At 38.4% G+C, this 14,544-nt stretch overlaps 1 protein-coding gene across 16 annotated transcripts in view; it reads left to right on the top strand.

The window, feature by feature from the left end:
• KLHL13 (kelch like family member 13) overlaps positions 1-14,544 on the top strand; it is a 218,669-nt gene that overhangs the window by 69,285 nt on the left and 134,840 nt on the right. The window contains exon 1 of one of the 16 annotated variants that reach the window (XM_063803848.1): positions 8,064-8,134. The exons of 14 other annotated variants lie outside the window; for them this stretch is intronic. In XM_063803848.1, the coding sequence (XP_063659918.1) occupies positions 8,132-8,134 (3 nt within the window). In that variant the 5' untranslated portion in view covers positions 8,064-8,131. Of the gene's footprint in view, positions 1-8,063; positions 8,135-14,544 lie in introns of those variants that run through there. One more of the 16 variants, XM_063803847.1, reaches the window with a different exon arrangement.

The raw sequence follows: 14,544 nt of genomic DNA, 5'->3' as shown, positions 1-14,544 counted from the left end.
TTATTTCAAAATAAATTGAGCAAAAAAAGTAAACATCTCTCCCATCTCATATTCCTTCTCACAATAAAGGCTATAAACAGGCTTTATGTGTTGTGCATGTGCATACACATGTGTGTGAATTCATAGGTGAAAACAGTGCCTCAATTAAAATAGCATTTATTTGTTTCCTGTTTCTATTATGGTTGGTGCGAAAGTAATTGCGGTTTTTGTCATTTAAAAGTAATTGCAGTTTTAATGGCAAAAACTGCAATAGCTTTCACACCAACCTAATATTGGTTTTATATGTGCTTCTTGCTTATATTATTTCCTTATTTTACCATTATATGTTATTGTTTTCACTGATTTGTGTAAGTTAAAATTATTAGCCCTTTGTTGCCTGTCATGTGTGTTATGAATTATTTTTTCCTAGTTTATCAGTTGCCTGAGGGCCTTGGCATATTTGAAGTACAGAGTTTTAATTTTTTTCTATGATCAGATTGAATAGTCTGTTATGATTTCTGATATTTGGGTGCTGCTTGCCTTCACTGCATGATTATAAATAATTTCACTTAGGTTTTCTTTTGGTACTCTTTCAGCTTCATTTTGTTACCTTTAAATTTTGATCCTTCTGGAATGTATTTCAGGGCAACAAGTGAAATAGTGGATAACCTCTGCTTTTTTAAAAAAATAAACACAACCAAATGGCTACCCAGTTGTCCTGAAATCACTTATTCAATCATCCCCCCTTCTCTTACTTGTTTGAAAGGCCATCTTTACCCCAGAGTAACTCCCTGCTGTATTTGCATTCCTCACAAGATCTTGAAATAATTTATTTATTTTTGTTTTGTTTTTCAAGCCAGTGCAGTAAAGTTCTCCCCACTGATATTGAAACTGCTCTTGGTAAAGGTCACCACTCATATTATAATTGTTAAATCAAGTAGATGTATCTTACTTGGTCTTGAATTTGTTGAATGCTGTTGAACTACTCTTCTTTTTTAGCTTTTATCTCACAATTCTCATAGTTTCCCTCCTACCGTTCTCTCTGTTTTCCTTACTAGTTTGTATTCTTCCATTTCTTTGGGATTCCACCTTCTCATGGGGAATATATTCTTTTTCTGCTTTTTATTTATTTATAATTTTTGTGGGCACATAGTAGGTGTATATATTTATGGGATACATGAGCTGTTTAGATACAGACATGTAATGGGAAATAAGCACATCATGGAGAATGGGGTGTCCATCCCCTCAAGCATTTATCCTTTGAGTTACAAGCAATCTAATTATACTCTTTAAGTTATTTTAAAATGTACAACTAAGTTGTTATTAACTATAGTTGCTCCTGTTGTGCTATCAAATAATAGATCTTATTTATTCTATCTAACTGTAGTTTTGTACTCATTAACCATCCCCACTTCTCCCTACCCAACTACCCTTCCCAGCCTCTGGTAGCCACCATTCTACCATCTGTCTCCATGAGTTCAATCATTTTAATTTTTAGCCCCCACAAATAAGTGAGAACATGTGAAGTTTATCTTTCTGTGCCTGGCTTATTTCACTTAACACAATGTCCTCCAGTTCCATCCATGTTGTTGCAATTGACAAGATCACATTCTTTTTGTAGTTAAATAGTACTCCATTGTGTATATGTACTACATCTTCTTTATCCATTCATCTGTTGATGGACACTTAGGTTGCTTCCAAATCTTGGCTATTGAATAGTGCTGCAATAAACATGGGATTGCAGATACCTCTTTGATACATAGATTTTCTTTCTTTGGGGTTTGTAATTAGCAGTGGGATTGCTGGATCATATGGTAGCTGTATTTTTAGTTTGTTGAGGAATTGCCAAACTGTTCTCCATAGTGGTGGTACTAATTTACATTCCACCAACAGTGGACAAGGGTTTCCTTTTATCCACATCCTTGCCAACATTAGTTATTGCCTGTCTTTTGGATAAAAGCCATTTTAACTGAGATGAGATGATATCTCAGTGTAGTTTTATTTTTATTTTTATTTTTTGGAGACAGAGTCTCACTCTGCTGCCCAAGCTGGAGTGCAGTGGCTCAATCTCAGCTCACTGCAATCTCTGCCTCCCGGGTTCAAGCAATTCTCTTGTCAGCTTCCTGAGTAGCTGAGATTACAGGCATGCACCACCACACCCATCTACTTTTTTTGTGTGTACTTTTAGTAGACATGGGTTTTCATTATGTTGGCCAGCTGGCCTCAAACTCCTCACCTCAAGTGATCCACTAGCCTCAGCCTCCCAAAGTGCTGGGATTACAGGCGTGAACCATCATGTCTGGCCCTCAGTGTAGTTTTGATTTGCATTTCTCTAATGATCAGTGATATCAGCCACCTTTTTATTGGCCTGTTTGCCATATGTATGTCTTCTTTTGAGAAATGTCTATTCAGATAGTTTGCCCATTTCTTTTTCTTCCTTTTTTTTTTTTTTTGACAGAGTCTTGCTCTGTTGCCCAGGCTGGAGTGCAGTGGCGTGATCTTGGTTCACTGCAAGCTCCACCTCCCAGGTTCACGCCATTCTCCTGCCTCAGCCTCCCTAGTAACTGAGACTACAGGCACCTGCCACCATGCCCGGCTAATTTTTTTGTATTTTTAGTAGAGACAGGGTTTCACTTTGTTAGCCAGGATGGTCTCGATCTGACCTTGTGATCTGCCTGCCTTGGCCTCTCAAAGTGCTGGGATTACAGGCATGAGCCACCACACCCAGCCTGTTTTGCCCATTTCTTAATTGGATTATTAGAATTTTTTCTATAGAGTTGCTGAGCTCCTTACATATTTTGGTTATTAACCACTTGTCAGATGGATGGTTTACATGTGGGAAAAAATAGATGCAAATTATCCATCTATCGTTGTCTCTTCATTTTGTTGATTGTTTTCTTTGCTGTGTAGAAACTTTTTAACTTGATGTGATCCCATTTGTCCATTTTTGCTTTGGTTGTCTGTGCTTATCAGGTATTGCTCAAGAAATCTTTGCCTAGACCAATATTCTGGAGTCTTTCCCCAATGTTTTCTTTTAGAAGTTTCATAGTTTGAAGTCTTAGATTTATGTCTTTAATCCATTTTGATTTGATGTTTCTATATGGTGAGAGATAGGGGTCTACTTTCATTCTTCTGCATATGGATACCCAGTTTTCTCAGCATGATTTATTGAAGAGACTGTCCTTTCCCTAATGCATATTCTTGGCACCTTTGTAAAAAATGAGTTCATTGTAGATGTATGGATTTATTTCTGGGTTCTCTATTCTGTTCCATTGGTCTATGTGTCTTTTCTTATTCCAGCACCATGCTGTTTTGGTTACTGTAGCTCTAGAGTATAATTTGAGGTGAGGTAATGTGATTCTTCTGATTTTCCTTTTTTTTTTTTTCCCTCAGAGTAACTTTGGCAATTCTGGTCTTTTGTGGTTCTTATTAATTTTAGGATTATTATTTCTATTTCTGTGAAGAATGTCATTGGTATTTTGATAGGGATTACATTGAATCTGTAAATAGCATTGGGTCGTATGGACATTTTAGCAATATTGATTCCTCCAATCCATGAAGATGAAATATCTTTCCATTTTGTTGTGTCCACTTAAATTTTTCATCAGTGTTTTATAGTTTTCATTGTAGAGGTCTTTAACATCTTTGGTTAATTCTTAGGTATTTTCCTTTATGTGTGGCTATTATAAATGGGATTACTTTCTTGGTTTCTTTTTCAGATTGTTCACTTTTGACATATAGAAATGCTACTGATTTTTTATGTTGATTTTGTATCCTGCAGCTTTACTGAATTTATCAGTTCTAATAGTTTTTGGGTGGAGCCTTTAGGTTTCTCCAAATATAAGATCATGTTATCTGCAATCAAGGATAGTTTGATTTCTTCCTTTCCATTTTGTAAGCCTTTATTTCTTTCTCTTGTCTGGTTGCTCTATCTAGGACTTCCTGTACTATGTTGAATAACAATGGTGAAAGTGGGCATCCATATTTTGTTCCAGATCTTAGAAGAAAGGCTTTCAGTTTTTTCCCATTCAATATGATACTAGCTGTGGGTCTGACATAAACAGCCTTTATTGTGGTGAGGTGTATTCCTTTTATACCCAGGTTTTTGAGGGTTTTCTTTTTATCATGAAGCGATGTTGAATTTTATCAAATACTTTTTCATTATCAATTGAAATGATCATAAGGTTTTTGTCCTTCCTTCTATTGATATTATATACCACATTGATTGATTTATGTATGTTGAACCATCCTTGCATCCCTGGGGCAAAACCCATTTGATCTTGATGAATGGTCTTTTTAATGTGTTGTTGAATTCAGTTTGCTAATATTTTGTGGAGGATTTTTGCATCAATGTTCATCAGATATATTGGCCTATAGTTTTCTTTCTGTGATGTGTCTTTGTTTGGTTTTGGTATCAGGGCAATACTGGCCTGGTAGAATGAGTTTTGAAGTATTCATTCCTCCTCCATTATTTGGAATAGTTTGAGTAGGATTGGCATTATTTCTTCTGGAAAGGTTTGGTAAAATTCATCAGTGAAGCCATCTGATCCTGTACTTTCCTGTGCTGGAGACACTTTATTACAGTTGCAATCTCATTACTTGTTATTGGTCTGTTCAGGTTTTGGATTTTTTCATGGGTCAATTTCACTAGGTTGTATATGTCTATAAATTTATTAATTTATTCTCCATTTTCCAATTTATTGTCATGTATTTGCTCATAGTAGCCAGTAATGATCCTTTGAATTTCTGCAGTATCAGTTTTAATGTCTCCTTTTTCTTCTTTGATTTTATTTATTTGGGTCTTTTCTTCATTTTTCTGTCTGGCTCAGGGTTTGTCAATTTTGTTTCTCTTTTCAAAAAACCAACTTTTCATTTTGTTGATCTTTTGTATTTTTTTTTCATTTCAATGTCATTTATTTCTTCTCTGATCTTTATGATTTCTTTTCTTCTGCTAAGTTTGGGTTTGGTTTGCTTTTTTTCTATTTCTCTAAGATGCACTGTTAGGTTGTTTATTAGAATTTTATATCTTTTTGATGTAGGCATTTATAACTATAAACTCTCCTTTTAGTACTGCTTTCACTGTATCTTATAGGTTTTGTATGTTTTGTTTACATTATCATTTGTTTCAAGAATTTTTTGAATTTCCTTCTTAATTCCTTTTTATAAAATCTGCTGTGAGAGAACAGCTTCTAAATTTCTTCATTGACCCACTGATCATTCAGGAGTGTATATTTTAATTTTCATGTGTTTGTACAGTTTCCAAAATTTCTCTTGTTATTGATTTCTAGTTATATTCTATTGTGGTCAGAGAAGATGCTTGATGTAACTTCAATTTTTTTGAATGTTTTAATACTTGTTTTGTGGCCCAACATATGGCCTGTCCTTGAAAGTGATCCATATGCTGAGGAGAAGAATGTGTATTCTGTGCTGGTGGATGAAATGTTCTGTAAATTTCTATTAGTTCCATTTGTTCTATAGTGCAGATTAAGTCCAATGTTTCTTAGTTGATTTTTCAGTCTAGGTGATGTGTCCAATGCTGAAAATGGGTTATTAAAGTCTCCAGCTATGATTGTATTGGCGTCTATTGCTCTCTTTAGGTCTAATAATATTTACTCTATATGCCTAGGTGCTCCAGTGTCAGGTGCATATATGTTTACAATTTTATATCCTCTGGCCGACTTGACCCCTTTATCAGTATAAAATGCCATTTTGTCTCTTTATAGTTTTTGTCTTGAAATATGTTTTGTGATATAAATATAGCTATCCTTGCTCTTTTTTTGGTTTCCATTTGCATGGAATATCTTTTTCCATTCCCTTATTTTTGAACTAAGTATGTCTCTACAGGTTATGTGTACTTTTTGTAGGCAACAGATCTTTGGGTCTTGTTTTTGAAAACCATTCAGCCAATCTGTGTCTTTTGATTGTAGGATTTAGTCACGTAGATTCAATGTTGTAAGGACTTACTCCAGCCATTTTGTTATTTGTTTTCTGGTTGTTTTATGGTCTTCTCTTCCTCCTTTCCTTCCCTCCTGTCTTCCTTTAGTGAAAATAATTTTCTCTGGTTGTATATGTTAATTTTTTATCTATCTGATATATGTTTTTTGATATGAGGTTACCATGAGACTTTCAAATAATATCTTATAACTCATTTAAACTGTTGACGGCTTAATACTGAATGTGTAAATAAACAAATAAGCAAGAGAAAACCAGAGAAAACCAATAAAACTCTACACTTTAACTTCTTCCCCTAGCTTTTTAACTTTTTGTTGTCTCTTTCTTTTCTTTTTGAGATAGGGTCTCACTCTGTCATCCAGGCTGGAGTGCAGTGGTGTGATCTCAGCTCACTGTAGCCTCAAGACCTCCTGGCCTTAAGTGATCCACCCACCTCAACCTCCCTAGTAGCTGGGACTATAGGCATGCACCACCATGCCTGGCTAGTTTTTGTGTTTTTTGTAGAGACAGGGTTTTGCCATGTTGCCCAGACTGGTCTTGAACTCCTGGGTGCAAGTGATCCACCCACCTTGGTCCCCCAAAGTACTGGGGCTACAGGCATGAGCCATTGTGCCTGGCCTGATGTTTCTATTTATATCTTGTTATACTGTTTATGCTGTGAAAAGTTGTAATTATATTTCACTGTGTTATAATATTCTGTGATTTTCAGTGTGCTTATCATTACCAGTAGGTTTTGTACCTTCTGAAGATTTTGTCTTGCTCAGTAATATCCTTTTCTTTCAGATTGAGGAACTCCCTTTAGCATTTCTTCTAGGACAGATCTGGTGTTGATGAAATTCCTCAGCTTTTGTTTGTCAAGGAAGGTCTTTATTTCTCCTTCATGTTTGAAAGATATTTTTGCCAGATATACTACTCTAGGGTAAAAGTTTTTTGCATTCCTTCAACACTTTAAATATGTCATGTCACTCTCTCCTGGCCTATAAGGTTTCCACTGAAAAGCCTGCTGACAGATGTATTGGAGCTCCATTGTATGTTATTTGTTTCTTTTCTCTTGCTGCTTTAGGATCCTTTCTTTGTCCTTGACCTTTGGGAGTTTGATAATTAAATGCCTTGAGGTGGTCTTCTTTGAGCTAAATCTACTTGATGTTCTGTAACCTTCTTATACTTGAATATTGATATCTTTCTCTAGGTTTGGGAAGTTCCCTGTTATTATCCCTTTGAATAAACTTTCTATCCTCATTTCTCTATCTACCACTTCTTTAATGCCAATAACTCCTAGATTTGCCCTTTTGAGACTATTTTCTAGATATTGTAAGTATACTTTATTCTTTTTTATTTTTTCTTTTGTCTCTCTGTCTATTTTCAAATAACCTATATTCAAGCTCATTAATTCTTTCTCATGTTTTATCAGTTCTACTGTTGAGAGACTCTGACTCATTCTTCAGTATGTCATTTGTATTTTTCAGCTCTCGTCTGATAGGATTCTGAATTCTTTCTCCGTGTTATCTTTAATTTCATTGAGGTTCATCAAAACAGCTATTTTGAATTCTCCATCTGAAATGTGACATATCCCCGTCTCTCTAAGACTGGTCTCTGGTACCTCATTTAGTTTGTTTGGTGAGGTCATATTTCCTGGGTGGTCTCGATGTTTGTAGATTTTCGTTGGTGTCTGGGCATTGAAGAGTTATGTATTTATTTTAATCTTTGCAGTGTGGACTTGTTTTTACTCATCCTTCCTGGGAAGGCTTTCCAGGTATTTAAAGGGACATGGGTGTTGTGATCTAAGTCTTTGGTCACTGTGGCTATATTTTCATTAGTGGGCATCTCAAACCTCGTAATGCTGTGGCTCTTGCAAACTCTTGGAGATACTGCCTTGGTTGTTTTTGCTAAGATCCAGAAGAATTCTATGGATTACCAGGCAGAGACTCTTGTTCTCTTCCCCTAATTTCCCCCAAACAAATGGAGTCTCTATCTCTCTCTTTTCTGAGTTGTTTAGAGCTGAGGGAGAGGTGACACCAGCACCTCTGTGGCAACCACCACTGGGACTGCACTGGGTCCCACCTGATGCTAGCACAGCCCTGGGTTTTGCCCAAGGCTTATGGTAACCACTTCCTGGCTACTGCTTATGTTCATTCAAGGCCCAAGTGCTCTACAATCAGCATGTGGTGAATCCAGCCAGGCTTGTGTCCTTCCCTTCAGCATGGTGAGTTCTCCCTGGCCCTGGGTGTGTCCAGAGATCCTGTCTGGGAGTTAAAGCCTAGAGTCGGAAACCTTAGGAATCTACCTGGTGCTGTAGTCTGCTGTTACTGAGCTGGCACTCAAGTTGCAAGACAAAGTCCTCCCCACTTTTCCCCCTCCTTTCCTGAAGCAGAGGAGCCACTCCTTTTGGCCATCCTTACCCCAGGGCTGTAATGAGTACTATCTAGCTACCAGTGATGTTCACTCAAGGCTCAAGTGCTCCTCAGTCAGCTTGTGGTGAATGCTGCCTGTCCTGAGTCTTTCTCTTCAGGGCAGTGGGCTCCCCTCTGGCCAGGGCAGGTCCAGAAATACCGTCCAGGAGTCAAGGCCTGGAATTGGGGACTGTAGGAGCCTGCTTGATCCTTTACCCCACTGTGGTCTCTCCACATAGCTAACACATCTAGGAATGTTCTGGGTCACATGTGAAGCCAGCATGGCTCATGAGTCTCTCCCAAAACCCACAGTGAGTATTGCCTCACTACCACTGCTGATTTTTCAGGGCCCAAGGGCCCTTTAATCAGCAGATGATTAATCCTGCTTAGGACTGGGTCCTTCCCTTCAAGGCAGCAGGTTTCCTTTTTGCTCAGGGTGTCTGTAGAAATGTCATCTGGGAACTAGGGCCTGGAATGGGGGCTTCAGAACTGTGCCTGCTGTCCTAGCCTACTGTAGGTAAGCTAGTATGCAAGTTGCAAGACAAAATCATCTTTTTCCCTTCTGTCCTCAAGTGGAAGGAAGGAGTCTCTCCTGTAGCTGTGAACGGTGCTGCCTGGGGTTATGGGAGGGCTGATGCAAGCACTCCCTTGGGTGCACCAGCTTGTGTCTCACTGTGTCATGTGCACCCCACATCCACTGGCTTTGATCCCAGCATAACACCAGGACTTGCCTAGGAATTGCAGTCCTAGTGGCCTGGACTGCCTTCTCACTTTATTTAGAATGCCAGAGTGCTTTAGCCCATGGTAGCAGGGCTTGATGGAACTCAGGTTCTAATCATTGGGATAAGCAATTTATCTCTTCCTAGGCCTAGTCTAAATGCTCCCTCCATGGTCGTTGGCTGAGTTTTTCCCCTTGTTGCTCTCTGACAGGGTAGCACTGAGTTCCCATGGAAAGTCCCACCATTACTGCAATCTCTCTCCTCTAGTGCACAGATTCTCCCTCTGCACAATGTGGCCACTGCCAGGGGATGGAGGGGTGGTGGTGTAGGCGATTAAGGGCTGTATATCCTACAATCTTCAGGGCCTTTTTCCTTAATTTGATGTTAAAACAAGGTATTGTGATCATTCACCTGATTTTTGGTTGTTATGAAAGTTCTTTTTTGTGTAAATAGTTGTTCGATTTCGTCTTCCTACAGGAGAGATGATCACTTGAGGCTTCTATTCAGCCATCTTGCTCTGATTGCCTTCACTTGAGTAACATTTCCCAATCTCATCACTTCACTTGTTACTTAATTGGCTAAATATTCCTACATTGACACTTCTAGTTCCAATCTAAATCTAGATGTAATCTTTTCAGTTTTCTGTTAGACACTGTTTGGTGTGTCCTATGGTACAAAAATGTGTGTACATCAAACAATTGTTCTCCTTTTTTCAATATTTTTCCTTATTCTCTACATGCTACCTCACTTGATATCTTCATCCTCATCCCAGTTATTTAAACAGATTTTGTGATTTTGTTTGTGATCTCCTTATCCCTGTAATATCTATTCATGATCTTTTAGTCAATCAGTCCTAGTTCACTCTGGCTATCCTCATAGACCTTGTCTGGGCTCTTATCTCAGTTCTTGACTGTAGAAGAACTTTCTTAACTAATCTCTAGATATCTAGTCTATCTCTCTTCCATCCCCATATTGGAGCCGTGCTAATTTTCTTTTCTTTTTTTTTAACTTATTATTATACTTTAAGTTTTAGGGTACATGTGCACAATGTGCAGGTTAGTTACATATGTATACATGTGCCATGCTGGTGCATTGCACCCACTAACTCGTCATCTAGCATTAGGTATATCTCCCAATGCTATCCCTCCCCCCGCCCCCCACGCCACAACACTCCCCAGAGTGTGATGTTCCCCTTCCTGTGTCCATGTGTTCTCATTGTTCAATTCCCACCTATGAGTGAGAATAAGCGGTGTTTGGTTTTTTGTTCTTGCGATAGTTTACTGAGAATGATGATTTCCAATTTCATGCGTGTCCCTACAAAGGACATGAACTCATCATTTTTTATGGCTGCATAGTATTCCATGGTGTATATGTGCCACATTTTCTTAATCCAGTCTATCATTGTTGGACATTTGGGTTGGTTTCCAAGTCTTTGCTATTGTGAATAGTGCCGCAATAAACATACGTGTGCATGTGTCTTTATAGCAGCATGATTTATAGTCCTTTGGGTATATACCCAGTAATGGGATGGCTGGGTCAAATGGTATTTCTAGTTCTAGATCCCTGAGGAATCGCCACACTGACTTCCACAATGGTTGAACTAGTTTACAGTCCCACCAACAGTGTAAAAGTGTTCCTATTTCTCCACATCCTCTCCAGCACCTGTTGTTTCCTGACTTTTTAATGATTGCCATTCTAACTGGTGTGAGATGGTATCTCATTGTGGTTTTGATTTGCATTTCTCTGATGGCCAGTGATGACGAGCATTTTTTCATGTGTTTTTTGGCTGCATAAATGTCTTCTTTTGAGAAGTGTCTGTTCATGTCCTTCGCCCACTTTTTGATGGGGTTGTTTGTTTTTTTCTTGTAAATTTGTTTGAGTTCATTGTAGATTCTGGATATTAGCCCTTTGTCAGATGAGTAGGTTGTGAAAATTTTCTCCCAATTTGTAGGTTGCCTGTTCACTCTGATGGTAGTTTCTTTTGCTGTACAGAAGCTCTTTAGTTTAATTAGATCCCATTTGTCAATTTTGGCTTTGGTTGCCATTGCTTTTGGTGTTTTGGACATGAAGTCCTTGCCCATGCCTATGTCCTGAATGGTAATGCCTAGGTTTTCTTCTAGGGTTTTTATGGTTTTAGGTCTAACATTTAAGTCTTTAATCCATCTTGAATTGATTTTTGTATAAGGTGTAAGGAAGGGATCCAGTTTCAGCTTTCTACATATGGCTAGCCAGTTTTCCCAGCACCATTTATTAAATAGGGAATCCTTTCCCCATTGCTTGTTTTTCTCCGGTTTGTCAAAGATCAGATAGTTGTAGATATGCGGCGTTATTTCTGAGGGCTCTGTTCTGTTCCATTGATCTATATCTCTGTTTTGGTACCAGTACCATGCTGTTTTGGTTACTGTAGCCTTGTAGTATAGTTTGAAGTCAGGTAGTGTGATGCCTCCAGCTTTGTTCTTTTGGCTTAGGATTGCCTTGGCGATGCGGGCTCTTTTTTGGTTCCATATGAACTTTAAAGTAGTTTTTTCCAATTCTGTGAAGAAAGTCATTGGTAGCTTGATGGGGATGGCATTGAATCTATAAATTACCTTGGGCAGTATGGCCATTTTCACGATATTGATTCTTCCTACCCATGAGCATGGAATGTTCTTCCATTTGTTTGTATCCTCTTTTATTTCCTTGAGCAGTGGTTTGTAGTTCTCCTTGAAGAGGTCCTTCACATCCCTTGTAAGTTGGATTCCTAGGTATTTTATTCTCTTTGAAGCAATTGTGAATGGGAGTTCACTCATGATTTGGCTCTCTGTTTGTCTGTTGTTGGTGTATAAGAATGCTTGTGATTTTTGTACATTGATTTTGTATCCTGAGACTTTGCTGAAGTTGCTTATCAGCTTAAGGAGATTTTGGGCTGAGACAATGGGGTTTTCTAGATAAACAATCATGTCGTCTGCAAACAGGGACAATTTGACTTCCTCTTTTCCTAATTGAATACCCTTTATTTCCTTCTCCTGCCTAATTACGCTGGCCAGAACTTCCAATACTATGTTGAATAGGAGTGGTGAGAGAGGGCATCCCTGTCTTGTGCCTGTTTTCAACAGGAATGCTTCCAGTTTTTGCCCATTCAGTATGATATTGGCTGTGGGTTTGTCATAGATAGCTCTTATTATTTTGAGATATGTCCCATCAATACCTAATTTATTGAGAGTTTTTAGCATGAAGGGTTGTTGAATTTTGTCAAAGGCCTTTTCTGCATCTTTTGAGATAATCATGTGGTTTTTGTCTTTGGTTCTGTTTATATGCTGGATTACATTTATTGATTTGCGTATATTGAACCAGCGTTGGATCCCAGGGATGAAGCCCACTTGATCATGGTGGATAAGCTTTTTGATGTGCTGCTGGATTCAGTTTGCCGGTATTTTATTGAGGATTTTTGCATCAATGTTCATCAAGGATATTGGCCTAAAATTCTCTTTTTTGGTTGTGTCTCTGCCCGGTTTTGGTATCAGGATGATGCTGGCCTCCTAAAATGAGTTAGGGAGGATTCCCTCTTTTTCTATTGATTGGAATAGTTTCAGAAGGAATGGTACCAGTTCCTCCTTGTACCTCTGGTAGAATTCGGCTGTGAATCCATCTGGTCCTGGACTCTTTTTGGTTGGTAAGCTATTGATGATTGCCACAATTTCAGCTCCTGTTATAGGTCTATTCAGAGATTCAACATCTTCCTGGTTTAGTCTTGGGAGAGTGTATGTGTCAAGGAATTTATCCATTTCTTCTAGATTTTCTAGTTTATTTGCGTAGAGGTGTTTGTAGTATTCTCTGATGGTAGACTGTATTTCTGTGGGATCGGTGGTGATATCCCCTTTATCATTTTTTATTGTGTCTATTTGATTCTTCTCTCTTTTTTTCTTTAATAGTCTTGCTAGCGGTCTATCAATTTTGTTGATCCTTTCAAAAAACCAGCTCCTGGATTCATTAATTTTTTGAAGGGTTTTTTTTTTTGTCTCTATTTCCTTCAGTTCTGCTCTGATTTTAGTTATTTCTTGCCTTCTGCTAGCGTTTGAATGTGTTTGCTCTTGCTTTTCTAGTTCTTTTAATTGTGATGTTAGGGTGTCAATTTTAGATCTTTCCTGCTTTCTCTTGTGGGCATTTAGTGCTATAAATTTCCCTCTACACACTGCTTTGAATGTGTCCCAGAGATTCTGGTATGTTTTGTCTTTGTTCTTGTTGGTTTCAAAGAACATCTTTATTTCTGCCTTCATTTCGTTATGTACCCAGTAGTCATTCAGGAGCAGGTTGTTCAGTTTCCATGTAGTTGAGCGGTTTTGAGTGAGATTCTTAATCCTGAGTTCTAGTTTCATTGCACTGTGGTCTGAGAGATAGTTTGTTATAATTTCTGTTCTCTTACATTTGCTGAGGAGAGCTTTACTTCCAAGTATGTGGTCGATTTTGGAATAGGTGTGGTGTGGTGCTGAAAAGAATGTATATTCTGTTGATTTGGGGTGGAGAGTTCTGTAGATATCTATTCGGTCTGCTTGGTGCAGAGCTGAGTTCAATTCCTGGGTATCCTTGTTAACTTTCTGTCTCATTGATCTGTCTAATGTTGACAGTGGGGTGTTAAAGTCTCCCATTATTAATGTGTGGGAGTCTAAGTCTCTTTGTAGGTCACTCAGGACTTGCTCTATGAATCTGGGTGCTCCTGTATTGGGTGCATATATATTTAGGATAGTTAGCTCTTCTTGTTGAATTGATCCCTTTACCATTATGTAATGGCCTTCTTTGTCTCTTTTGATCTTTGTTGGTTTAAAGTCTGTTTTATCAGAGACTAGGATTGCAACCCCTGCCTTTTTTTGTTTTCCATTTGCTTGGTAGATCTTCCTCCATCCTTTTATTTTGAGCCTATGTGTGTCTCTGCACGTGAGATGGGTTTCCTGAATACAGCACACTGATGGGTCTTGACTCTTTATCGAATTTGCCAGTCTGTGTCTTTTAATTGGAGCATTTAGCCCATTTACCTTTAAGGTTAATATTGTTATGTATGAATTTGATCCTGTCATTATGATGTTAGCTGGTTATTTTGCTCATTAGTTGATGCAGTTTCTTCCTAGTCTCGATGGTCTTTACATTTTGGCATGATTTTGCAGCAGCTGATACCGGTTGTTCCTTTCCATGTTTAGAGCTTCCTTCAGGATCTCTTTTAGGGCAGGCCTGGTGGTGACAAAATCTCTCAGCATTTGATTGTCTGTAAAGTATTTTATTTCTCCTTCACTTATGAAGCTTAGTTTGGCTGGATATGAAATTCTGGGTTGAAAATTCTTTTCTTTAAGAATGTTGAATATTGGCTCCCACTCTCCTGGCTTGTAGAGTTTCTGCCGAGAGATCCGCTGTTAGTCTGATGGGCTTCCCTTTGAGGGTAACCCGACCTTTCTCTCTGGCTGCCCTTAACATTTTTTCCTTCATTTCAACTTTGGTGAATGTGACAATTATGTGTCTTAGAGTTGCTCTTCTTG

The sequence above is a fragment of the Pan troglodytes genome, chromosome X, assembly GCF_028858775.2.
Source record: "Pan troglodytes isolate AG18354 chromosome X, NHGRI_mPanTro3-v2.0_pri, whole genome shotgun sequence".
In the NCBI taxonomy this organism is placed as follows: Eukaryota; Metazoa; Chordata; class Mammalia; order Primates; family Hominidae; genus Pan; species Pan troglodytes.
This window is presented reverse-complemented; position numbering and strand designations above follow the sequence as displayed.